The 26,741-nt window shown below is 39.5% G+C and overlaps 1 protein-coding gene across 1 annotated transcript in view; it reads left to right on the top strand.

Annotated features, from left to right (window-relative positions):
• syt6a (synaptotagmin VIa) overlaps positions 1-26,169 on the top strand; it is an 81,603-nt gene extending 55,434 nt beyond the window's left edge. Inside the window, exons 2-7 of the mRNA XM_086277263.1 lie at positions 151-541; positions 2,908-3,466; positions 12,303-12,423; positions 13,357-13,528; positions 16,734-16,884; positions 19,660-26,169. Coding sequence (XP_086133389.1) covers positions 151-541; positions 2,908-3,466; positions 12,303-12,423; positions 13,357-13,528; positions 16,734-16,884; positions 19,660-19,731 — 1,466 coding nt within the window. The 3' untranslated portion in view covers positions 19,732-26,169. The remainder of the gene's footprint in view (positions 1-150; positions 542-2,907; positions 3,467-12,302; positions 12,424-13,356; positions 13,529-16,733; positions 16,885-19,659) is intronic.
• The last annotated feature ends 572 nt before the right edge of the window (positions 26,170-26,741 follow it).

Below are 26,741 nucleotides of genomic sequence, written 5' to 3'. Positions count from 1 at the left end.
CAGATTTAGCACCAGGCCTTTTGAAAAATCATGTCCTAACCGACTCTTTCTGTTTCTCTGTGTCCTCTGTCCCCTCTCACCCTTGTGATCACCATCTGTTTATCCATATTGTATGATCCTCTGTTTCTGGCCCCCGTGGCTCGTCACCAGACGCTACTTTTGGCCTCCTGCTCGGTGTGTTTGTGGTCTGTGGCCTGGCATTCCTGGGACTTCTTACATTTGTCTCCTGGAAGCTGTGCTGGGTACCTTGGCGGACTAAGGCCCCCTTTCTCAGTCCATCCCTCAGCTCGCCCCTTGGCCCACAGCACTGCCCGCTTCAGCCGCCACTCTTGTTACCCAGCCCCCAGCAGACGCCAGTCACCATGGCAACAGAGAAGGTGAAGGACCCCATGGGCTCGATTGGTTTCCTGGAGGCTGCGGTGAAGATAAGCCATACCTCTCCTGACATCCCCACTGATGTGCAACTCTCCATGAGGGAGCATTTCCTGCGCCGCACACAACGCATGCAAAGGCAAACAACTGAACCAGCTTCCTCCACTCGGTCAGTCACATACATGCATGTGCATGCAAATCTGATGACACATGAGACTGTCTCATGTGGTTATTTATAATATGTGTGCATATGTGGAGGATTATGTGTAAGCTGAATTCAAGACATGGTGTTATCTAACGTGGAATAAAGTGTGTAAACCAGGGGGAAGTCACTGCTACATATAAGGATTAACATTTTCTAAGTAATTTAATAAATTTGTAAATTATAAATAACATTGAAGAATACTAAACTCTGCCTCAGAGGCACCTCTCTCCAGCTTAAAATTACTGTCTATAAGACTTTCTTCAGAAGTATAAATATAACACAGTTTGAAGAGATTACTTGCAGCTTTACAAGCACAATTCCACGTTACCATTTAGTTAACATCAATGATTTATTATAGCTATTATGCATACTAATACATGGCCATGGTATAGTATTGTATGGCCTATTCATGCAAAAAGACAATTATTCACATTGAGAAAGGCTTTTTTTTTTTTTTTTTTTTTTTTTAAAGGGTCGTTTTACCTCGTTGCTAGGTGGTTGCTAGGCATGCATAATTTTGCTTTCGTGGATATGGATATAAATTAAATTTTATTGTCATGAAATTAAAGTTATAAGATGCTTTCATCGGATGTTATAGGTACATAAATGCTAAAACCAAGTAACTTTTGCCAGTTGATGGGAGATTACTAGGGAACGTACTGACATCAATATATCTGATGTAGATAAGAACCCTCGGGTTACTATAGCCAAAGTAGGTAAAACCCGGGATAAACTTTTCTCATCTTCTAGGTAAACAATTGAAACGATCACCAGTGACAACATAGGATACCAGTGATTGACATGTGGCCTGTTACTAAATACATTAGAGGGTTACCTAGGCAACTGAAACGAGCAGCTGTCAAACTGATGCTTGACAAGTGAATTTCTTCCAGTGTTCATGTAGCTTTCAGGTCAACTTAATGCCAACTCCTGATGGTTTAGGAGGGGTTGGCAGACAAAGAAACCAATAAAAAGACAGACAGGATAATTTTTAAAGGATAAGAATTTATGTTCACACCACTGGGGCTCACTGAGCTGTCACAGTACATTTAACTTTAACTTTTTACACTTCCTGTTCAAATTTTCCCATCAGGTGTCAGGGATAGGGATAGCTCCATACAACAGAAATACAGGCCTACTTACTGTAGAAATACAGGTCACATCCTTTTTTTTAAGGCAAGAATGAACTTTGATCGACTGCCACTATAGCAGAAGACATAACGTGATACATTTGGTTGTATTGTGCCAACACTAGTTTAGTTCAGAGTCAGATGCCGAACACTCATAGACATCACATTAAAAAGCACGGAGTCTTGTCATTTTTTAAACCTGCATGTTAGTCGGATAGTGTTCAGTTTGGGTAGCTCAGAATCTGAAATAAATGCCGTGACACGATGAGACTGTAACCTTTGAAATTAAGAAAACCAAGGAAATGTCAGAGAAACCATATTCACGTGAAAGACCTTTTCATATGTGCTTGTCCTAGAGAAGGCAAAATTTAAAACTAAAATATTTTTAGTATAAAATATTAATAATATTAATAGGGCAGCACGGTGGTTAGCACTGTTGCCGCACAGCAAGAAGGTCCTGAGTTCAATTCCACCATCAGGCCGGGGTCTTTCTGTGTGGAGTTTGCATGTTCTCCCCGTGTTTGCGTGGGTTCTCTCCGGGTACTCCGGCTTCCTCCCACGGTCCAAAGACATGCAGCTTGTGGGGATAGGTTAATTGGATAATCCAAATTGCCACTAGGTGTGAATGTGCGAGTGAATGTGAGTGTGAATGGTTGTCTGTCCCTATGTGTTAGCCCTGCGACAGACTGGCGACCTGTCCAGGGTGTACCCTGCCTCTCGCCCTATGACAGCTGGGATAGGCTCCAGCGCCCCCCGCGACCCTGAAAAGGATAAGCGGAAGCGAATGGATGGATGGATGGATATTTAATATTCTAAACCTGATTTCATAGTTTTAATATCTAAACCTAACTAAACAAAAAAAGAGAGATAGTAATGTCAAAAACAAAAGTAATATCAAATTGTTAAAAAAGCAGTCCTGCAAATGACTAATTACTGTTATTTTTGTCTTCTGGTTGGAGGTGTTGTCACTTTACTATCTGCAGTCCCATCTTCCTTCAGTGTATTTTTGCAGGCTGCCATTTTTCATTACATTGTGAGATGTTAAACTGGTTATTTTTGTATTAACTTACAGGAAGACTTTCCTCACCAAATGTCAGTCTGTGACTAGTTGAAAATGAGAATATGTTATCATTTCACCACAGCTCAAACTACAGCTATTCCTTCCCACTTGTATTATTTTTCTCTTTTCTGTCCTTGTAGGCACAACTCATTCAAAAGACACCTGCCTAGGCAGATGCAGGTAGGCAGTCTAGACCTAGGAAATGACTACATGGTGGACAAGGATGAAAAGCCCACTAGCATCGGACGTATCCAGCCAGAGCTCTACCAACAGAAGGTCCCAGAATCAGAGGACTCATCCAACGACAGCAGCAAAAACTGTGGCAAGATTAACTTCTCCCTCAAGTATGACTATGAAAATGAGTCTCTCCTTGTCAACATCCTCAAGGCAGTAGACCTGCCAGCCAAGGACTTATGTGGCACATCTGACCCTTATGTGAAGGTCTACCTGCTGCCCGACCGCAAGAAGTTCCAGACTCGCGTCCACCGGAAGACACTCAACCCCACATTCAGTGAGAGCTTCCAGTTTCCTGTGCCTTATGATGAGCTGGCCGCTAGAAAGCTCCATATGAGTGTTTTTGACTTTGATCGATTTTCACGGCATGATATGATTGGTGAGGTGGTGATGGAAAACTTGTTTGAGACGTCAGACCTCTCCAGGGAGACAAACATATGGATGGACATCCAGTATGCCACCAGTGTAAGAATCTATTGACTTTTTAAACTTTTCTATTAGAGTCTAAGTCAAATGAGTAATAAGTAAATGAAAGTGATGTGATATTAAAGAGTCTGACAGAGAGATACACATCCTTTAGTTTATTTAAACATTCACTGCCCACTTCATTTGATAAACTTGCTCAGTTGCTTATCAATGCAAATATCTAATCAGTCAATAACAAGTCAGCAAATTAATACATTTATGAATATAGACAAAGGAAGATGACCAAGTTAAAAATGAGCATTAAAACTTGGAAGAAAGATGAGTTTTTAATGTGGTTGTTGGTGCCAGACAGGCTGACTGTTTCACAAAGAATTCAGGCAACTGGTGGTGCAGTGGTATGGGCAATATTTTGGGCTGCTTAGCACCAACTGAGGATTATTTAAATGCTACAGCCTACCTGAGTATCCATTTGGACATGGACATGAAAACCATGATGACAATGTAGGACATACAGGGAGTGCAGAGTTATTAGGCAAGTTGTATTTTTGAGGAATGATGTTATTATTGAACAACAACCATGTTCTCAATGAACCCAAAAAACTCATTAATATCAAAGCTGAATGTTTTTGGAAGTAGTTTTTAGTTTGTTTTTAGTTTTAGCTATTTTAGGGGGATATCTGTGTGTGCAGGTGATTATTACTGTGCATAATTATTAGGCAACTTAACAAAAAACAAATATATACCCATTTCAATTATTTATTTTTACCAGTGAAACCAATATAACATCTCCACATTCACAAATATACATTTCTGACATTCAAAAACAAAACAAAAACAAATCAGCGACCAATATAGCCACCTTTCTTTGCAAGGACACTCAAAAGCCTGCCATCCATGGATTCTGTTAGTGTTTTGATCTGTTCACCATCAACATTGCGTGCAGCAGCAACCACAGCCTCCCAGACACTGTTCAGAGAGGTGTACTGTTTTCCCTCCTTGTAAATCTCACATTTGATGATGGACCACAGGTTCTCAATGGGGTTCAGATCAGGTGAACAAGGAGGCCATGTCATTAGTTTTTCTTCTTTTATACCCTTTCTTGCCAGCCACGCTGTGGAGTACTTGGACGCGTGTGATGGAGCATTGTCCTGCATGAAAATCATGTTTTTCTTGAAGGATGCAGACTTCTTCCTGTACCACTGCTTGAAGAAGGTGTCTTCCAGAAACTGGCAGTAGGACTGGGAGTTGAGCTTGACTCCATCCTCAACCCGAAAAGGCCCCACAAGCTCATCTTTGATGATACCAGCCCAAACCAGTACTCCACCTCCACCTTGCTGGCGTCTGAGTCGGACTGGAGCTCTCTGCCCTTTACCAATCCAGCCACGGGCCCATCCATCTGGCCCATCAAGACTCACTCTCATTTCATCAGTCCATAAAACCTTAGAAAAACCAGTCTTGAGATATTTCTTGGCCCAGTCTTGACGTTTCAGCTTGTGTGTCTTGTTCAGTGGTGGTCGTCTTTCAGCCTTTCTTACCTTGGCCATGTCTCTGAGTATTGCACACCTTGTGCTTTTGGGCACTCCAGTGATGTTGCAGCTCTGAAATATGGCCAAACTGGTGGCAAGTGGCATCTTGGCAGCTGCACACTTGACTTTTCTCAGTTCATGGGCAGTTATTTTGCGCCTTGGTTTTTCCACATGCTTCTTGCGACCCTGTTGACTATTTTGAATGAAACGCTTGATTGTTCGATGATCACGCTTCAGAAGCTTTGCAATTTTGAGACTGCTGCATCCCTCTGCAAGATATCTCACTATTTTTGACTTTTCTGAGCCTGTCAAGTCCTTCTTTTGACCCATTTTGCCAAAGGAAAGGACGTTGCCTAATAATTATGCACACCCGATATAGGGTGTTGATGTCATCAGACCACACCCCTTCTCATTACAGAGATGCACATCACCTAATATGCTTAATTGGTAGTTGGCTTTCAAGCCTATACAGCTTGGAGTAAGACAACATGCATGAAGAGGATGATGTGGACAAAATACTCATTTGCCTAATAATTCTGCACTCCCTGTAGTAAATGAGGGCACAGTCTATCTAGTGCAGGGGTGTCCAATTCCAGGCCTCAAGGGCCGGTGTCCTGCAGGTTTTAGATGTGTCCTTGATCCAACACAGATGATTTAAATGGCTAAATTTCCTCCTCAACATGTTTTGAAGTTCTCCAGAGGCCTGGTAATGAACTAATCATTTGATTCAGGTGTGTTGACCCAGGGTGACATCTAAAACCTGCAGGACACCGGCTCTAGAGACCTGGAGTTGGACACTCCTGATCTAGTGGATTCTTCTTAGTAATATTTACATATATATCTCCCTTAGTTCAAATTACTGGCACTGTGGCATTTATAAAGTAAAATATAATACAACTGTGACTAAATCAAATCTTTTTTTAATTTTAAATCTTCATCACAGTTCAATCAAGATGCAAATGTAAGATTGAAAAATGATAGAATTTAAAATGAAGCGCACTACCGGCTTCTGGATGCTCATATTTCACCTCAGTGCTCCATCAAAACAAACGATCTGATTTCCTTGAGAAGCTCTCTGTATTTATGGTCATGCTCCACCATCGCTGGCAAATATGGCTCAGAATGCTTAAAACCTCACTACATTTTAGGCTAATACATAAATTAGCAGCAAGAAATCATTATTCCCCAGCAGATCCTTGAGCTTCAAAGTGAAGAATAAAAATTTATGTAAAGCCATAAAAGAATATTTTTGACTCACTGCACACTCATGCAGGCATTTTTCTATTGACTTTGTTACTTGTTGACAACATCCAGGGGCCATTTTTAGGAACAAATTGTTTGTGTTAGGTGCCTCGGACCCTTCATCATTTTATCACCTCGTCTGAGCCCTCACATCTCTCATAAGCCCCACCCCCACTCTTGTTGGACTTCTTCAGGGGTTGTTCAGTAATCTCAACATTATTGCTTAGAGGGCAGAAAAGCAAGGAGCCTTCTCCTTGGCACACAAACTTTATTGAACCACCAAATGATTTTACGACAAAATCCCTTGCTCGTATTAAATTCCAGATTGGCAACATAAAGAAGGCACAGATGGTGCAAGGATTTAGTTAAAACAGAAAACAAATACAGTATGATGTAGTGTTCGATGTGAGACTGTGTACAACACTCTGCAGCTTAATGAGCGGAAAAGACAGCAGTATTGAGCAGAGTGAGGCACAGCAACAAAAAATAACCAGCAGCTCTTCTCTCTTCACAGATCAATGAGCGATAGTCATCAATAACATCAACCCACAAGCGTGACTTTTATAAAGAATCCAGAGGAGACCAGATACTTAGTCACTTCAGACTATTTCTCATGTGTGTTCAGTGTAGCTATTCTGGGAAGGTCTTTAAAGGGCTGATAAGTAGCATTATTTATTAGCTCTGACTGGGACTGAAAGCCAAATTCGTTGTAATAAAACATCGTTATGGTAGAATATGACAAGAAAGTTGTTTAAATTATTTAGCCTCAATTCAGTTTTATTTTTATATTACCACAACACTGTGCTTTATATAGCAAAGTAATGACTGTACAATATTACAAGAGGGACTCCATTGATCCGAGAATCCCCTGTGAGCTAGCAAATGGCAAAGGTAAGAAGGAAGTCCTCACTTTTAACAGGGAAAGCCCTGAAATAGGCTCAGAGAGAGGCAGCCACATGCCTCAACCCCTAAGAGCTGACCTTTTGGGGTTTGAGGCGAAAGAGAGAAAAGAGGAGAAATGAGAGAACAACAAGACAGCAAGTAAAAGCACAAGACTACACTCACTGGCAACTTAGGCATTTAGGCATGTAGACATATTGAAGTTCACCTGGTGGAACTTTAAATGAAACTTCAGAAGAAAAGAAAGATAATTTTATGGATTTGAATGTGGTGTGGTTGATTGCTGATCTATTGGGATTTTCCACACGGGGTCTACAGACAGTAGTTTGAGAAAGAGAAAATATCTATTGAGCAGCAGTTCTCTGATGCCAGAGGTCAGATGAGAATAGCTAGACTGTGTTGAGCTTATAGGAAGGCAAGACTAACTTAAATAACCACTTGTTAAAACCAAGGTAGGCTGAAGAACACACATCTATGCCATGGAGAATTAAGGCAGTTCTGAAGGCAAAAATCAGTGGGTCCAACTTGTAGTCCATTTTGTATTTCAGTAAAATATAGGGTCAGGTCCTGCTGTTCAGCAGAGCATCAAGAGTGATGATGCATAGTAATTATCGTCAAAGCTGCTTTTGCAGTGACCAGAATCAAGTCATTAGAGCCTCTTATTTTTTTGTTTGGGTTTCTGGCAAAGTGTGAATTACCAAAATTAGAGAGGGGATTGCCTAACATATGAAACGAGAAAAGACTGCCATGTAACCCATTTATTTCAACAAAGTAACTGTATTCTAATTATCACCTATTTAAGGGGTAACTGTAACGGAATACAGTTTTTGCATTTTAAATACATAACACCGGGACATGTATTCGGTGTCAGACATGTTTGCATTGCTAAAAAAATTCATTTGGTTTAATCTAGAGGTGGAGCTGAAGGAGGCTGAGCATGATGAACATGGGCATGCACCCTGACTTGTTGTGAATTCTTCAGACAATTCGCATTGCATTTTCCCAGTTTGTGGTTAATAGTTCTCACCGTGGTTTGCTGGTGTCCCACAGCCTTAGAAGTAGCCTTATAAGCCTTTCCTGACTGATAGATGTCAGATACTTTGTTTCTCTGCTGCTTCTTTGGATGATGTGTAGCTTTTTGAGATCTTTAAGACTACATCACTTTGTCAGACAGATTCTATTCAAGTCATTACTTGATTCAATAGATCTGCTAGCAATCAGGCTTGGGTGCAGCTAGTGAAACTCGACGTAGCTTTTTTTTTTATGTGGTTATTCACTAAAAACTGGATTTTCTATTTACTCGGGTTATCTTTGTCTAATATTAAAACATATTTGATAATCTGAAGCATTTAAGTGTCACAAATGTGCAAATAAATAAGAAAACACTCAATACCTTTTAACAGTTCTGTACCTAGAAGCTCAATCTGATATTTTTGTACCAGGGAGCTGGCGTGTTGAGTCTGACTGAAGTGGATATTTGGTTTCTGATATGCTCATCTGGGTGATCTATAAAAGTTGAGTTCTCCATTACACGTGTCAAAACAACTTTAACCGAGTGCTCTAGTTTAACATCTTATCATTTGCCAATTAGCACCAAGTCTCAGAGTGCAGTCTCATAGACCAAAGCACTGACCGAAAATGAAAAGTTCAGTAATCACCGGGATCATTCTAGGCCTTCAAATCAGTGGTGATTTCCCTTCTTTTCATCCGGCCATCATGAGGCTTTTCGCTTTGAGCAAAACATCTAAACAGTTTTTTGATTGATCGCATGAAAAAAACTTTAAGGCTATCCATCCAATTGTTCTTTAGAGAATTTAATGTGCACTAAAGAGACACTTGGACTTAAAGTGCCAAAACACGCCTGAGAAATTATTAATGCAGTGCAGATGTTACTGACTGGCACCAAAACAGCCTGCATTTCTACAAGAACAATCAAAGTGTCACTTTATGCTTTTACAACGTCTGACACTTCTGCTGTGCTCTCACATTATGGCTCAACCTTCACACCCTTCAAACAAAATCCCTCACATTGGCAGCGCAGAAAGCCAAATCTCAGCTGTATGTCTGAGGAGACGTTAAGACTGCAGCGCTCAGACAGACGTGTTGGGATTTGCCAATCAGTGCTGTTCTCACTGAGCTCATTCAGGGTGATTAGGGGTCTGTTTAACCTTAATACTCTTTTGGCTAATAACTCACATTGGACAGATAACAGGACACTCATTCTTCTTGAGACTATTAGCTCAGCAGGGACTCAACGCAGGACTGTCAGCTGTGCTTAGAAAGTTTTCGACTATGAGAGCTCTTATTGGTGCAAACCTGTTTTTAAGACTGATTCACACTTTGATTGCGTGTGTAATTGGGTTACATTTCATTGGAACCCTAATATGTGAATTGGATGTACTCTGTTTTAATTTATTGCCATTGGCAATGATCTGGAAACATCTCAATTCTGACAGCGGTGAAAGATTCAATTCTCTTTGGCATTGCAAAGTAAATACTCGTCTTCTGTTGCCGTTGATACCAGACAACAACAACTCTGATGATGGATGTCTATGGAGGGGAATGATGGTGATCAGGTCACAAATATGATCCAAAACGTAAACTATACATTCATTAAAAACATACAGATGCATGAGACGTTGCTACTTCCTACATCAGTGCAAGAGTAAGATCGTCTGTGGCTGCTCCTCCAAATATGGTCGCATGTGTCTGTAACTTCATTTAGCTGTTTATCTTGTTGTCACATTTTGGGACTCTTTGCAACATATTTAGCCTGTTACCACATGTATTAAATAGGTGGCTTCTAACAATACTTTTGTGATGGGGCGTGGTCTGAGGCGTGGCTGCGAGGGTGGCGGACACTCCTGGACGGCATCCGCAATCACGCCTCGCCGGCTTTAAAGTCTATATTGGGTCTTGAGTTTGTGTTGTTGTTCATGTGTGTGTTTGGTTGCGAGCTGAAAAGCTGCAGCCGTGTTTGTAACAGCAACCATAAATAAAAGAAGTATGCTGAAAAGCATGGAAACTTTGTCGGGTCTGTCGTGCCCAATCCTGGGTTTTGGCACCACTGTAATAAATCCACGACAGACCCGACCAAGTTTCTATGTCCAGGTGCGTCCGCCTCCCTTGCAGCCACGCTGCAGACCACGCCCCACCATAACTTTATTTAAAGATATAACACATTTTTGGGCCAGCTTGAAAGAAAGGCACATGCAAAATGTAAAAGTGAGATCAGAGGTCAAATGTGACCATACACCAGTATCTTTTTCTAAATAGGCAGTAACATTTTAAGCATTGTTTCAAAGATGAAGGAGATTTTTTTAGGAAATCGTATTTGACATTTAGGAAGAGGTCAAAGGTCCAAGGTAATGTTATATATCATCCTCTATGCCTATATGTCGTCAATACAAACAACGGCATATAGGCATATATGCCTATATGCCTATATATGCATATATAGGCATATATGCCTTAATTAAAGCATAATTATGCTTTAATTATAAATTATGCTTTATAATTAGCTGAAACTGATGAAATGTTGTGGTGCACTTAGAGAAGACTGACGAAGAGAACAAGAAAGGAGTTCAAACACAAGTCTTGATTTTAAATATTTCTTTTTGATATATTTAAGGTCCATTGAAGCAAACAAAAAAAAAACATTTGCAAAAAGTGCAAACATTTCAGTCTGTGTTGTGCTTTCCTCAGTGTAAAATGAGCCATGCACCATTAGTCACCCCATATGTGGCTCACTCTACGGGTGACATTGTTAATAACTTGGGCTTTGATTGGACACAGATGAATCCAACTACCAGCTGGTAAGGTCATACCAAACACATTAGAGTAATATAATTCTGAAACATTAGCACTTTCTGGTGCACATAATAAAACACTGGAAATGAGATCTACATGTACAGATAAACAGAAAGCGGGTCAAATCTAATCTGTTTAACTAATTTTATAGAAAAATGCACTTGACTCTCAAATTAATTTGTCTCCTTGTGAACCTGTGGCATTGCCTCAATGTTGGGTGGAGTCCCACTCTTTACTCCAAAAATAAAAGAGTCAAGAATCTCTTTGCACATGTCAGATACAGTAAATATGTACTGGATTTTTCTATAATTGTACAGATGTAAACATTTCAAAATGATGAACGTCGTGCAAGTCGTGCAAAATACAGAAGACATGTTTTCTGCTTTCTGGGTTTTCATTCACTGAATAATTCACAACTGTTTTTCTCATAATCGTTTGCAAATGCAAAGTCAGAAACTGATCAAAGGCTTTTTGAAGTTCCACTAACATCTCCTTTAGAGATGTCTGGCCTTAAACTTAATGCAGGGTGGACCCTTTTGGCCTTGAATAACTGCTTGAGTAGTGTAAAATGTATGCAGAGGAATATAGAACCATGGCAAGCGATTAAACATTGACACGGATTGCAATTAGACTTCAAGGTGGCTGTAGAGTCTAAGTAAGCTCTTTTATAATGTAACAATCAATTAAGAAATGTATAGTATTATGTATCTGTCTAGAAATTATTAGCTTCTTCCATCATGCAAATTAATCTTTAAGGTTCCTTGCTAGTGCTTACAGTTCCCTTTTGGGCAGTGCCGTCTTTGTTTCAAATCCAACTGCAGTTTCATATCCTCACATCTCTCTGCTACCTCAGTCTAACAAAGAAATCTCATCTTAAAGACAGAGGAACTCTAAAGAAAATGCAGGCAACCCTCCAAACTGCAGTGTACTTTATGATAAAAGTATATGCTGCATTAAACCTGAAATGGATGGTGCAGAGATCCAAGAACAGGAGCACAATGCAGCTGCTTTTTGGTACCAATAAGGGGAAATGTTGCATTATTTTGCATCAAATTGACTCTTTAATGCATCTTTGTGTGTAATCTGTGCTCTAAATAGATAGCTAGTCTCAGCTGTGAGACTAATCGGGGCATCAGATATCTTCAGAATCTTCAGAACAGATAACCCAGTAGTGCATTATGCAGTCCTAGCTTCACTCAGTCTAAGTGCTGTAGTGGTTACAAAGAGCCGACTTTAAACAAAATATAAGCATTGATCCAAGAAACAAACCTTCAGTAAGAGACAATACACTTATTGTACATCACTTCTCCCTGAATCGAAGCACCGGGCTGAATGTCAACGTGAAACTAAAAGAGATTCTTTTTTTTTCATCTGTGCTCGTGTTTGTTTTCCCGCAGGAAAGTGTCGACCTTGGAGAGATCATGTTTTCACTATGCTACCTGCCCACTGCAGGCAGACTCACACTTACTGTCATCAAGTGCAGGAACCTAAAGGCCATGGACATCACTGGATACTCAGGTGTGTTGTGTTGTGCCTGCACTTTCAGCTGCACTGACTCAAAATGAATGGTGCTCCTTTGAGAATCCAATTGTGAGCATGTCAAATTAAATAAACAAAGGAAAGCTCTCTCCCTAATGCTGCGTTCTGTTTATATCAGCAAATATTAATAAGCAGCACTTGCAATATTAAGACAATGTCAGCAAATAGTTTCAGGCGGTGTGTTTATTTTAATGTGCCGCTGTTCCACTTTTTCTATTAAACATTTTCCCTACGATACTGATACCACTTATGAAACGTGACATTTATTGCACGCTAAATGCCAGGCTTTAGGTGTAATTCGGAGTGAAAGAGGTAATTTTCTTCCAGTTTTAAATGACATTTAAAATTTTTTTATGTTATTCACAATTTTAATCCTTGGAGTTTTCGTGGATTTAGCTGACTGCCATTATCTCGATTTACTGAACCGTGCCTTTAAGTATATCGGGCTGTATGCTCTGGCTTTTTTAAGGTGGCTTACATCTGATTAGTGTAGTATAATAACTCATGCAAAGTGATTTATTACTAACAGATGAAAATTGAAATCAGCATTCAGGAGACTCTCTCAGTCATGCTTTTTAGCAGTTTTCTATGGCCTCTCCTTGTCTTTGGTTAGATAAGACATTCACTCATCTACGTTTATGCACATTACTGATTCCTGGTTCCCCCAGTGTTGCTTTCATGTTAACACTATTAACACTGTATTCATTGGACTTCTTTGAAGATGTTTTGGCAGTCAAAGTAACCACAGAAGCTTTGTTGTTTTTAAAATTTGCCAGAGGCTTTCGTGATAATTGCTGCTCTGGCTGCTCCTGAAAGAGACGTACAACTTGGAAGTTGTCCAAACGTAATGATATTCAACTATAAAGACACATTTTCTGCCCTTGTTTATCCTGTTTTCCTCTCACCTATCAGATCCCTACGTGAAAGTGTCGCTCATCTGTGATGGGAGACGTTTGAAAAAGAAGAAGACGAGCATTAAAAAGAACACCCTGAATCCCACCTACAACGAGGCCATCATCTTTGACATCCCACCGGACAGTATGGACCACGTCAGCCTGCACATCTCCGTCATGGACTATGATTTGTACGTATATACTTGAGTTGCTCATTCAGTAATAGTGAAAAAATGTTTCGGCTTTTTGTCTGTTACATTTTTATCCATTTGCCTTTTCATTGAACATATGAAGCTCCCACAGCAGTCATGATCAGGCTGACCAGATACCAAGAAAACTAAATGTAAGGAAAACAGTGTTTGTGTGGGAGATGTTTGCAATGCTGGGAGGCAGTCTAAAATTTCTTGAAAATAAAAAAAAATGAAATAAATGCACATGTAACCAGATTTCTATTTAACAAATAAAGGCCAAATAACTGATTTCACAAAGTAAATTTTCCAAGTCTCTTGCTAGGTAAATGCAAGAAGGATAAAGGGTATAAAGTCCTGTATTGTCTTTTATTTCAGTGTTATTTTAGCAGCTGTTCTGTCAGCTGGGTTTCAGTGGGGATGCATCCATAGATCGTCAAACCATATCCAACAATTTAAGTAATTTCTTAGCCGGTTGTGTCACTTCATGCCCTATTTTCACTTGTGTGAAATTTAATATACGTAATAAAAACCCTTTCCTGACTTCTTCACACGCACTCAGTAAAAGTAATACTTTAGAAAAGTTCACATCCTGCAGAGTATCTATTTGCTGGCACATATAAACTACAGTTTATATGTTATTTAGTTTTGTTAAAAAAAAAAATACTAATTTATATATTACTTGTACACCTCAGAATTGGTTCAGTTTGCATATTTCTAGGCAGCCTCAGACCACAAAAGCACAACATTGTCATTAGTGCCACAACTGACTGAAGCGGACTAGTGATGGGATTTCCAGCTCTTTTTAGAGAACCGGCTCTTTCGGCTTGGCTCACTAAAAAGAGCCGGCTCTTTCAGCTCCGAACCGGCTCTTCAGGTTGTTTTGTTGCTTTAATTAATTTATTATTAACAATAATATAAAATTATACACAAAAGGAATTACTAATGTAATAAAAAAGTTGTTTTATTTATATATGTTTATATATACTTCTGAATTTTTACGTACTTCTGAGTTTTTACGTGCTTTGGGGTTTGTACGTGTTTTGGAGTTTGTACGTCCTTTGTCTCTAGGGGCCACCGTAAATATACTTTTATTTATTCACTCCACATAAAATTTAATAAATAAATCATATAATACAAAAACTAACTATTCACAGTTCAACTTTTAACTATTTAAATTTTCAGCTTTTTCCTTTTAAATTTAAAGTTTAACAACACAAAACACTACAAACCACAACACAATTAAATATAAATTAAAATATGAAAACAAAAAGAACATGCACATTCTCTGTCATATGGACCTGCATGAATAAACTTTCGGAATCCTTTATCATCCGCAACTGAAAATAGTTGTGGATGATTACTATACCTTTCTAATGTGACGTTGATGTCCCTGGCTCTCTTTCTCTCTCTCTCCCTCGCGCTCTGTTCCTGTGCTACTGCGAGTGTAACTACTGCCCCTCCCCCCTCTTCCCAGCGCAAAGCACAAGGCTCGCGTGCGGAGTGAAGCGAAAAAAAGTGTGAGAGAGAGGGTGTGAGAAAGAAAAAAAAACAACCCACAGCTCGCGATAAGGAGCCGGCTCGCCTCGTTCACTTCGGCTCTAAGAGCCATTTCGTTCACGACCGACACATCACTAAAGCTGACTACAGTCATGGTTGATGCTGGCATACATGTCTGTGTCATATGTTGCTGTGTGACAGGCAGACTGTGGATCCAAATGCAGGAGGCAGATAACAAACCTTGACTCAAAAAACAGCTTTATTGCTGTAACTCGTGCAAAATACAAAATAAGAAAAATTTAGACTAGGCAGGAACCAAGAACATATGGAACTGGCATTATGGAAACAATACAGACCACACAGGTCACGTAACCTCAGGGAGAATGCGACAAAGAACGACGGGAGACTCAGACAACAAATACACACCAGGTAATGAGGGGAGAGGAAACAGGTGGGAGACACAGTGGGAACAAATCTGGGATAACGAGATAAGGCAAGTAGGACAAAATACAGAACAGGAGCAGGAAATAAATAATACAGAAACACAGGCACAAACCTACAGAAGACAGAAAGACAAACAAACACGGAGATGTGACTGACTGAGGAGACAAAACTAACTACAAAAACAGGTATGACTGACATAGTAATGTAGGTCTTTATGGATTCATAACACATCCAGACACCTCTTTTGCCAACATCATTCCCATAATGTCTGCTACTGAATATGCCTGACATGAGCTGGGTTAATGAGGTCATCCGAAGCTGCCACAACCAGTGACCATTGCACAGCTGCAGGCTTCAATCATCTAGAAATGGAGAGCATTTCCTCACCAACAGATCTTAATACTCACATCTATGTACAGACAGGAGGAAGGAGGCCTCATATGAGATGTCTCCTATCTTCTTCTTTGTTCTGCTCTCCTTTTAAGAATCGCCACAGCAGACCATCTGTCTCCATCTCACCATATCACATGATCTTCTGTCACATGGACGTTCTGCATATCCTGCCTCACTACATTCATGAGTCTTCTGCCCGGCAGCTCCTCCTTCAACATCCTTTGTCCAGTATATCCACTATACAGGACAACTTTGCCCAGCCTCCAAATTAGTCTCCACCTGACGTGTTTCTCTTATAAACTGATTTATAATCCTACACCTACTGGTCCAGTAGAGCTGAAGATGCTTTTAGTGTTGTATACACGTTATAGTCCTGGTGTATAAAGTCTATTTAAAACACAAACTTTCTTTTTGACTGGAATAATCACATAATCATTTCATTTGAAGTAGGAGACATTTTTTATGGGGAAAACCCCCCAAATATATATATGTATATAGATCATATTTTATCTTTCTTATTAGCAGAGCAGTACCAGGATTAGAGGTGCGACCCCAAGTGCTTTCTTTACAGTCTGCTATTATGCAAGGAGAAAATCCAGTGCTGTTAATAATCTCGGGGATTATGTGTTTCCTCCATTTACACTTCACATTGTTAGGAGAGCAGAGATCAGCTCTGAAGCGAGTCAGTTCTTCTGCCACAGAGCGGATCAGCTGCAGATCCACCGCGTCAATCGGCGGGACAACCACACTCAGATTTGTGTCTCCTCTGATTACAAAATGGGCGTCTTACAGTTATAAACAATGTGATGTATGAGATGTCACCTCAAGTTAAATCAGACGTATTCATACCAGTATGCGTGTGTCCCTACAGGGTAGGTCATAATGAGATCATTGGTGTGATGAGGGTCGGATGCAGTGCTGAGGGACTTGGCAGGGACCACTGGAACGAAATGCTGGCCTATCCGCGGAAGCCCATTGCACACTGGCACCCCCTGCTGGAGCCCAAGAAATCTGAGAAGGAGGTAAGTTTGAGGATGGATTATTCTGTACGTGTTTATGATTTTGGATGAGGAATCAGGGTGCTTAGCTGGTAATTCTCAGCCTACTTAAGGAACATTGCTATAGGGAAGAGGATTCAAACTGTGAAGGGCTCTGAAGGAGAGACTTGAAGAAAGATGCTGCTTGAGGTTTGAGTCACAGGTCCACGGAGCGCTTTGCAAATTAACTTTAAAGTTAGTTGTTTGTCTAATTTGGCTCATTCATCAATACACTTTGGAGCAGCCACTGGAAAACTGCTTATTGAGGTAATTAAGTGTACTCTTTATGAGAATATTGATATCTCTAAAAACCAAAGCAAAATCCATAAACATCAAAAAACATGATTGTTGTAAAACCTGGACTTCCTGGACCTGGAACTCTTCTTGACCAATCGATTAGTGCAATGATAGCTGTCGGCACATGCATTAGCATCGCACAAACAACAAATAATAATAGATAAATTGGCTTAGCACAATCAGCAAGAAAGACGTTGACAAATAGAAGTTAAGAAGCGACTAAAAAGCAGCACAGTTTTACTTTTTATGTGTACCTTACAAGTAGGAAGTCAAAACTTAGAATTATGCTACATGTGTACCAAAGATTATAATGACATAGAAAATATTTGCTTGGTTTCTTTAAAATATTCTATATTATTGTTACTTTTTAAAAGTTTCCTGTTTTTTTCAAATGGGGCCTATTATCCTAAAACTGTAGCTCCATATATTCATTCTCAGACTGAAAGTAATCCCTATGTTTCTTATACCGGACTTTGGTGAAGCCTGTCAGTTGTTCCACTGTCTCTAATGAGCTTCTCTTTAAGCCAAGCTTCTTCCGATTGGCTGATCCTCAATAATAGAATTTTGAAATTGTACTTGGGTTGGTCTCCTATGATCAAACTGGCTCACATTAGTACATTACAGAAATCCCTTCCTCCTGACATCATACGGAGCCAAGTGTAGAAAAAAATGAAACTGAGCTTTTAGAACAGCTTACTTACATAAAGGCTTTATTCAAAAGTTAACCTTTGCCTTTCCCCTTTGTATATACACTTACCAGCCACTTCATTGGGTACACCTGCTCAACAGCTCATTAGCACAAATACCTAATCGCTCAATCACATCAGAACAACTTATTTAGACATATAGACATGGTCAAGAGGACCTGCTGAAGCTAAAAGTGAGCATCAAAATGGGGATAAAGGGTGATTTAAGTGACATTGAAAATGGTATGATGGTGCCAGACTGGTTGGTCTGAGCATTTCACAAACTGCTGATCTACTGGCATTTTTCCCTCACAACCATCTGTAGAGTTTATAGAGAATGCTCAGAAAAAGAGAAAACATCCAGTGAGCGGTAATTCTCTGGGCAGAAATGCCTTGTTTATGCCAGAGGTCAGAGCTGCCTGGCCAAACTGCTTTAAGCTGAGAGGAAGGCAACAGTAACTCAAATAACATTTCTACTAAAGCTTTCCCACCAGGCTTGTGCTGGTTCTTAATCTAGAGCAAACTCTGTATTTCATCCACTCCTGGCAGCTAAGAATAGGAAAGTGAGGCTGCAGTTTATGCAGGCTCACCAAAATTGGATAAGCAAATTCGGGAAAATGTTGCTTGCTCTCATGAGTCTCGATTTCTGTTGCAAAATTCAGATGGTAGGATCAGAATTTGATGTAAACAGCAACCTGCATTGTATCAACAGTTCAGGCTACTGCTGGTGGTGTAATAGAGTGGGGAGATGTTCTTGGCACATTTTGGGGCTCCAAGTAACAGATTATATTTTTTTAAACCTGACAGCTAACTTAAGTATTGCTGCTGACCATGTCTATGCCCCTATGACCACAGTTTACCCATCTTCTGATGGTTACTTACGTAGGATAACGCACCATGCTTAAATCATCTCAATTTGGTTTCTTGAGCGTAATGATGAGTCAAATGGCCTCCACAGTCATGGGAGATTCCCATGAAGAATGTGACACCAACAAAGTGTATTAAGCAACTGTGTCGTGCTATCATTTTAACATGGATCAAAATCTCTGAAGGTTTCCATGACCTATTTGTAGGTGATGGAAGGCAAAAGGATATCCAACCCAGTACTAGAAAGGTGTACCTAATCAATTGGCTGATGAGAATATAAGAAAAAGAACCAAGGAAACACATACCACGTCCACTTTCAATGCAAATGCAGCTACAAAGCAATTATCAATCAGAATACACATGAAGCAAATTTAAAAACCATGGTAACTTTAGGAAGTAGTGAGATCATTGCTGAACCCATGGCAACAAATTCAGTCTTTAATTCTGCGTTATAGAAATTGCCGTTCCAAAACTTGATGGATATTTAAAGCAAATTTCATTATACACAAGCCAGCACTAAAGATAACAACTGTGGCTTTCTTTATTTCTATTATAATTGCAGCCAAATCATAAGGCTTTTTACAGCTAGATGTGACTCTATTACATTTTGCATCATTAAAGAAAGTTTCCTGGAAAATAGCTCCAAGAAAATGAAAATAAAAGAAAGTTCTGCGGAATAAGGTGTAGGTGATTAGGGAGCTTTCTTTGTTTTGAATTCAACATTTTAAGGCACAGAAGAAGAAACAATGATGAGATTTTGTATGTTTAGTGCTGAGGTTTCATGCTACTTTTTTGTCACTTACTGAATGTTCTGACACACTGATTTGACACCTTTGTTTGGCCGATATTGAAAGTGAGCAAAGCGACATATGTGCCATAAATCACTGCCTTGTGTCTGTGTGCCCTGTAGTGGAAGGCGAGGACAGCCAGCTTTGACAGCCAGGGCTCCTGCCCTTCACCCAGGCCCCCAGCCAGTCCCTGAGCAGAGCCACCTGTGACCCAGCAGCCCAGAAGGGGGTTTCCGTCCTCCTGCTAAACCACTTCCTGTCTGTCTGATTGAGGAGAAATACAACCCCAGCGTTTGTCCCTCTCCCACTTTCTCCCTCTGTTTCTCCCTTCCTCGAGTCTAGTCCCAGAGCACTCCCAAGAACTGATCTCGGACTACTGTCCATCAGTTAGTTGTGTAAAACCAACTCTGTTTTCGGGTAAAAATTTAGGGTCCTCAATTTCAAACGTGGGTGTTTTGATGGCCCGAAGTCATTTGGCGGACATGCAGTCTGCAGATACTGAGCCGTCTGAGCTGAGACGAGCTGATTCTGGTGTCCTCACAGGAGACTTTTTAAACACTGAAGATTCAACATTGCACTGCAGAGACGTTTGATGAAAAAAAAAGAAAAAAGCTCAGTGGGATATCACTCCTTGAAAGCAGTGGAGGTTTCACAGAGGGAAGCTGAGGACATGGCCTCAGCAGAAAAGGAGAAGACCTTAAGAGATCTGAAGCTTTTTCAAAACTCTACAGCTGTATAAGAATAAATGATGCTGAGTGTAGCATTTTGGAAATATTAGATATAAAACCACTCCACCATTCGTTATTGTTTGTGATGCTCCAGCTGAGTTTGCTGTACTTCCAGTTTCATCACTAACAGAAGCAATTATCAGATCTCCATCTTACTGAAGAGAGGCTGAATCAGACTGAAACTAATATATTGTCAGCCTGACAAACTGCAGCTTTGGTGTGTTTTCAAAAGCAGACATTTCACATGACAAAGAAGAAAAGCTGCAAGATTATTGGGCTTCACAGCAGAGCAAATTGGCTGCATTGCAGATTTTTTTCGGGTCTTTGTCCATTTTCAGCGTAAGAGGTAGGAGGTTAAATTACCACACAAAGGCACGGCCAGATTTTAAAAGACAAAATATTATTTTGACACACAAACGTTTTCACAGAGGGAGCTGCAAAGGTTTCTGTAAACAGTGAAAATGCGAGCACACTTTACACACCCTTACCTCTTTCTCTGTTTGATGTTGCAATCTCACCCTCTTATCCAGGTGAAAACTCCCACCAACGCTCATGTTTTCTTTCAGAGAAAAACACCTTTCAGAAACACTTTTGTCACATATTGTGTTTTTTTATGTTATTTTTTTCATCTGATTTTGGTGGATGTGTATAGCTTTATGTACAGGCATCTGCTGGTTACCATATGTATGTTTTATCTAAACAGAAAAAAACAGAAGAGAAATATAATGATAAGGCTAGATTTAAAAAATGACTTTAATTTATGTAGCCTTGTTGGTGGTAAGGATTTAAAATATTAAATGAAAAAAACAACTTTCTTGATGTTTATGCTGTCTAATTATACTGCTGGATTCACTTACAGGGATAAATTAGGCTGGATCTGTAATATGTGGCATTTGGAGGATATTTGATGTGAGAAAATGTTTGATCTGTATCAGTATTATTAATTTGATTGGTCCCTGGTAATTATTGGCTCTCTTTACAGTAACTCAAGTTTTAGTTGGATAAAAGATGATGGATGCAGTCTGCGTATCTATGGAATATACACCTTTGATATGTTTGATACAACTGCCTTTTACTCCAGACATCATACCGAGTTACAGTTTTGAACGGATCGTTGCATTGCTTTATCGTACTGACTTTACAGACTAGCAGCTGCAATGCTGCACAAGTGACGATGATGCAATTTCAGTCAAGCTCCCTCATAACCCTTACATACAATGGATACTAAATTTGTGTAAGTTTAATTAAGCACTTACTTGAACAAGTTATGAACTCGGGTTTTTTTATATCCAATTATGTTAAGCTCATAGACCGTATATAAAAGATGTCTGCAGCCAACGTGATATGACCCTTTGGTTAATAAAGTCCTGTTGTGAAGCTTTAAGCTGCCCATTTTTACCATTACCATGTTGGTGTTTTGGAGCCCTATGTGTTGAGAGAGGGGTGGATGATGCTGAGAAACCGAGGAACACTCCACTCTCATAGGGACTCATCGGTAGTGTTGGGTGTACCATGTTCCAAAGTAACACATTATATAATATTATTATATATTAGTATAGCATTTTTCAATATCACAGTAATTTAACATATTCGTGTACTACATTCAGTACTTACATTACAGTTACAATTTTGTCATTACTTACATTCCAAAGCGTCACTTTTTCTTTAGAATTAAAAAAACAAAAACAAATCAAACATGGCCTTTTAAATGTATATTTACACAACAATCAGATGATTTGGAATGATGATCTCAGAATGGTCTACACCATTTAAGGAGTGGAACTTTGGATATTCCTTTTATTTTTATTGCACGAAAGAACAAGAGCGCAATGGCAAAGTGCAAACTACATCTACAATAGAAACAGCCACATTGTACTGCTCACACAGCATTGGCTCTTTGCAGGCATCTGCACAGATAGCATGCTAATGCAAAAGCTAGCAAAGAAAGCACATTGTAGGTTCTGTGTTTGTAGGTGACACTAAAAGGCAGATCTGATATGTTTGTCCTCAGTGAGACAGGGATTTGTGTCAGTTTGTGCATTATAGCTTTGGGTTTATATAGTTAGCTGATTATTAAAGGAAAACACAAAATTAATTTAGCAAGTGTAACCAGTTAATTTCCCGAATGAGTAATTATGTAATGTACTACATTACTTATGAGGAAAGTAATGAGAAATGTGTGATGTATTACTTTGGAGTAATGACCCAAATACTGCTCATCAATCATAGCCTAGGCCAACATAAAGCACATTCTACTTTATTGTTTTAAATGCTAGTGGCAAATTTGACAAGAGGTTTACTGAGACTCATTGAGCAGAAGGGTTTTTCTTCCTGTAGACTTGCAACCTGATGAGTCAGCCTCTACTATTTATTGGAAGAAAACTTGCTTAAGGCACTTTCCATATTGGCTTCACTTTTCAAACAAGGAGGCTATGTTCATCTTTTATTTACAGTCTATTGTTTAATCCCCCAAACGTTAACTGATTTCTGTGACTTTTTTAGTTTTCTCACAAGTACTTAAACAATGTCAGGAGACCAAATCAGGAAATTACCTAAGCTGTCCTTTCTCATATGGATCACACAATATGACATAATCTGAAGTTCTGTCACTCCCAGAAATGATACCTTTTGGTTTTAACAAAGACTAGACAGATCATGCAGGAGACATTACAACCATTCAGAAGCCGTGAAACTTCCGGACTGTTAGCTGCATCACTCCCAAATTAGCACAATCAATTATCATACAGACTTTGTACTGAGGAGCTGACAGGTTAAAGATCATCTAATGCAACAAATATTTGAGCTTTTACAGATTCTCCATCATATAATAGTTAGAAAAAGTCAGCACCCAGAACTTTCAGTGCATTTGTAAAAACACCTAAGATTAATAGTATGCTGCAGCAGGCAGGTTTTTATTTATTTATTTATGTATTTTTTATTCAGGGCAGATAGCAAAATGAAGCACAAATTGCAGTATCACATAAAATGAATACAAGCCATTTCATAGTTCCTAGCTGGTTGCCGGCATGGCCTTGACTGCTCTCTTATGATCAAGTTTGACACTTATTAAGATGAAAAGCAGTTTTTTAACTGAAAATATTTCGTCATGGACCTTTACGCCGAGGCCACTGAGATTCCAAGGTCAAGGTCCCCGAAATTCAACTTTATACAAGATGTTTTGTACATGCACGTATGATATCAATTTGAAGCTCCTAGGTCATGTGATTCTTGAGTTATCGCATAAACAGACTTAGATGTCCACACCACCTGCCCACCAGGTGTGGTGACGACAAAACTCCATCAGCCTTTTACAGCAGAGAGGAAAAGAGCAATACATATAGAGGGTGTCCAAATTAATAGGCTGCATCCTCCTGAGGCCACATTTGTAGGCCGATTACATCACAGCGACGCGACAAAGGCTGTTTAAATTCGTAGACTCCTCCAAATGCAGCCGACAATTGCGTCCTCGTTTTCCCCGAATTTGAAGGATGGGTCGGGCGTGTCCTTCCTGGCCCACCATGTCCCAGAATTCATAGTGTGGCCCAGCCAATTCCAGTTTTCAACAATGGCGGTCGCTACTAAGTTTTAATATTACTCTTATTAATCTTTCTGGGTCACAAAATAAACTTTTAAGATATTTTCAGGCGAGAATGTGGGCGTGTAAACTCTGCTTGGTTTATCAAGATATCACACATCTGCAAAAGTGCGCCGACATTTTCGGAGGCGTCTGTTACCCACCAGCTCGATAGCTAGCTAGCTAGATAACAGCAAACTCCCTGCACATCATTTTCAACCCCCCCCCCCCCCGCGGTCTTTCGCTACTCAGGTTAAACATTATATATGTGTCGCTTAGATAACTTTAAAATGTTATTGTTTGGCTTTTTTTACTGTTTTATTTGTTCGTGAGTAAATCAGTTTGGCTGAGATTAAAGTTATAGTTTTCACACAGCTGAATAAACGTCAAACGGAAAACTGATTAAACAGAAGTGTGAATGATCGAGAATTTACGTCAGTGTCCTGTTATATTTTAGATAGAAAGGAGCAGATGGCCAAGTTTATTAAACTCCACCGAGACAGCTGGTGACGCAAAACTGAAGGCTGGACTGTTCAATTTCACAGCCGCTCACTTCCGGTCTACCCGGCCTAAGGAGGACCCGGTCCACGTAGACCGTCAGGAGGATGCAGCCTATGAATTTGGACCCCCCCACAATGTACTTTTTTTTTTTTAATAGGCCAATCTCTCCTTCAAGGTTACTTTGTGGTGAACCTCCGGACTGCTCTCATTGAGGATGTATTTTTAGTCTACCACTTGTGCATCTGCTTTTTAACGTGGACCTCAATCACACAGAAACTCCTTTATCATACTAACCTGACTTTCATGTTATTTTATCTCTGGTTATGAGCGCTAGCTATCCAGCAAAAAATCCAGTGAAAAATAGTCACCTATTTTACTGTTTTTTTCTGGCAACTATATTCTTATTTTTTATTACTACAAGTTACCCTTGTTAATAAAGATATTCTGTGGTTTTCTGCCTACCTGCTGCATGCTCATACACAACTCTTTGTAAACAAAACAAAATTTAACTAAAGCTATGCTAATATTGTATAATTAGGGATTTTTTGTTTTAGCTTTGTAACCAGAATAAACATTTATTTCATAATTTTCTGGAGTTAAAATCGGGACATTTAGCCCAGACATGATAATATGCAGAGTAAATGTTAAGCAGCGAGGCTGACAGACAACATTTAAAGATTATATTTGGTAGGGCTTGTACAGATAAAAAAAATTTCTGACATGAGGACCATTGATTAAATAGTAATTTTGTGTTATAACATCAGCCTACAGCAAATTTAATCTAATATTTAACAATGTTCTTGGCAATGGCACGCAACCGTCTAGACATCTCTGGCAAAGGAATACTTAAACTGCAGGCTGCTGTACAATGAACATGCTGTTTATCACAGAGTCTGTGAAAATGTCATTGAAAAGTTGGGTCCAGATATCAAGACATGAGCAGATGGATTCAGCAGACCGAGTAGGGCCTGTTTTAGTCATTTCCTTCATGGGAAGTTTACCCAGAGAGAGCAGTTTAATACTGCTGTATTTCCGTAAGAGGCTGGGATGACAAAGCGGGGGCAGCTGATGGGTGGACAGGTCAGTATCTATAGAGCAGTGGCATTTCTCTAATTGGCACTTGTTACCATGAGAGTGAGTCAGTGCATTATTGTTTGTGCTTGGTGTAATCCATCATAGCATCAACACCCCTTTCACAGATGTTTGAAATTTGCTCTCATCCACGCAGTTTTCAATGGTGAAATTCCTCTGTAGACTAACACCAATATTCATCGATTTCTAATATCTTATTTAAATGTGAAATCTGAAACATGTGTTGAAATATTATAATGTAGTTTCTGTTCTTTTATAAAACGTACTTTATGATGGTCTAACAATGTGGTGTGTTTTCATAGTAGATAAAATCTGTTAAATCAATTGCCTCAGTTTATGGACTGTTTAAAGACCTTCCTTCTTTGCCTAATATTGTAATGTTTCTTGATATGATCTCATATCCCTTCCAACTGTTATGATAGCACTGAATTTCCAATTTTTTATTGGGCATTTTGTATTTGTAATAATAGAAATGTTTGAGAAAATGTTAGTTCAGGCAAATGTCTATTATGGGTTCCTTTTAGAATTTAGATCATTATGGAGATTCAAACGCTGAGTGAACCATTGTGTAAAAAACTGAAATGGCATAGAGTATTTCCACCACCTTCTTTGTGTCTTAACAAGTCTGAAAATCCACATCAGAAAATTGCTTGTTGTTTTTTTCTCCCATGGGGCGTGATGTGTTATCAGTTCTGTGACATGATTTTCTTTTCTTTGATTAAAAGACTTCTGCAAAATAGGCTCTGTGCTGAGAATTTTCTGGCAAACACACCATATAATGACAACACAGCCAGCGGCTTAACAAGCAGGACTGAGCACGGAGGAAATGGGATTCCGACTGAATCTAATGGTCGAATTAAATGAGGGGTGGACACACACACACAGCACACAGCAGTTAGGACTTGACAGGCTCTAATAAACTGAATGGCATTTTCATAGTTTTGTTTGTTTTGTGTCATTTTTTATTTAAGATACTAGCTAAGCTCTGTATATATTGTATTTCCTTTATGTGGATTTGGAAGACTGTTATCCATGTTGCATTGCAGGAATAATGAGCCTTCAGTTATTGATTCTACTGGATTCGTGTTCGTGAGAGTGTAAAAACTGAGTTATAAGGGGTCAATATGATCAGCTTTTCACCAAGTAGTGGGAAGGTGACCTCAAGAAAAGGCCTCCAATAATGCTCACTAGCATGTTTGGCTACTTCATTGGTTTTTCTTTTGTTATAAAGGAAGTGTTCTGCTTATTAACACTCCACATTGCAACAGTTGAGCACGTATTATTCAAGAATCCACAATAGCATTTTTCT

Source organism: Aulonocara sp. 'chitande type north' Nkhata Bay, linkage group LG20 (assembly GCF_057382095.1).
Source record: "Aulonocara sp. 'chitande type north' Nkhata Bay isolate Kocher_YH1m ecotype deep benthic linkage group LG20, A_spYH_male_GT1.1, whole genome shotgun sequence".
In the NCBI taxonomy this organism is placed as follows: domain Eukaryota; kingdom Metazoa; phylum Chordata; class Actinopteri; order Cichliformes; family Cichlidae; genus Aulonocara; species Aulonocara sp. 'chitande type north' Nkhata Bay.
Note: the sequence above shows the minus strand (reverse complement) of the source record. Positions and strands in the feature narration are given on the sequence as shown.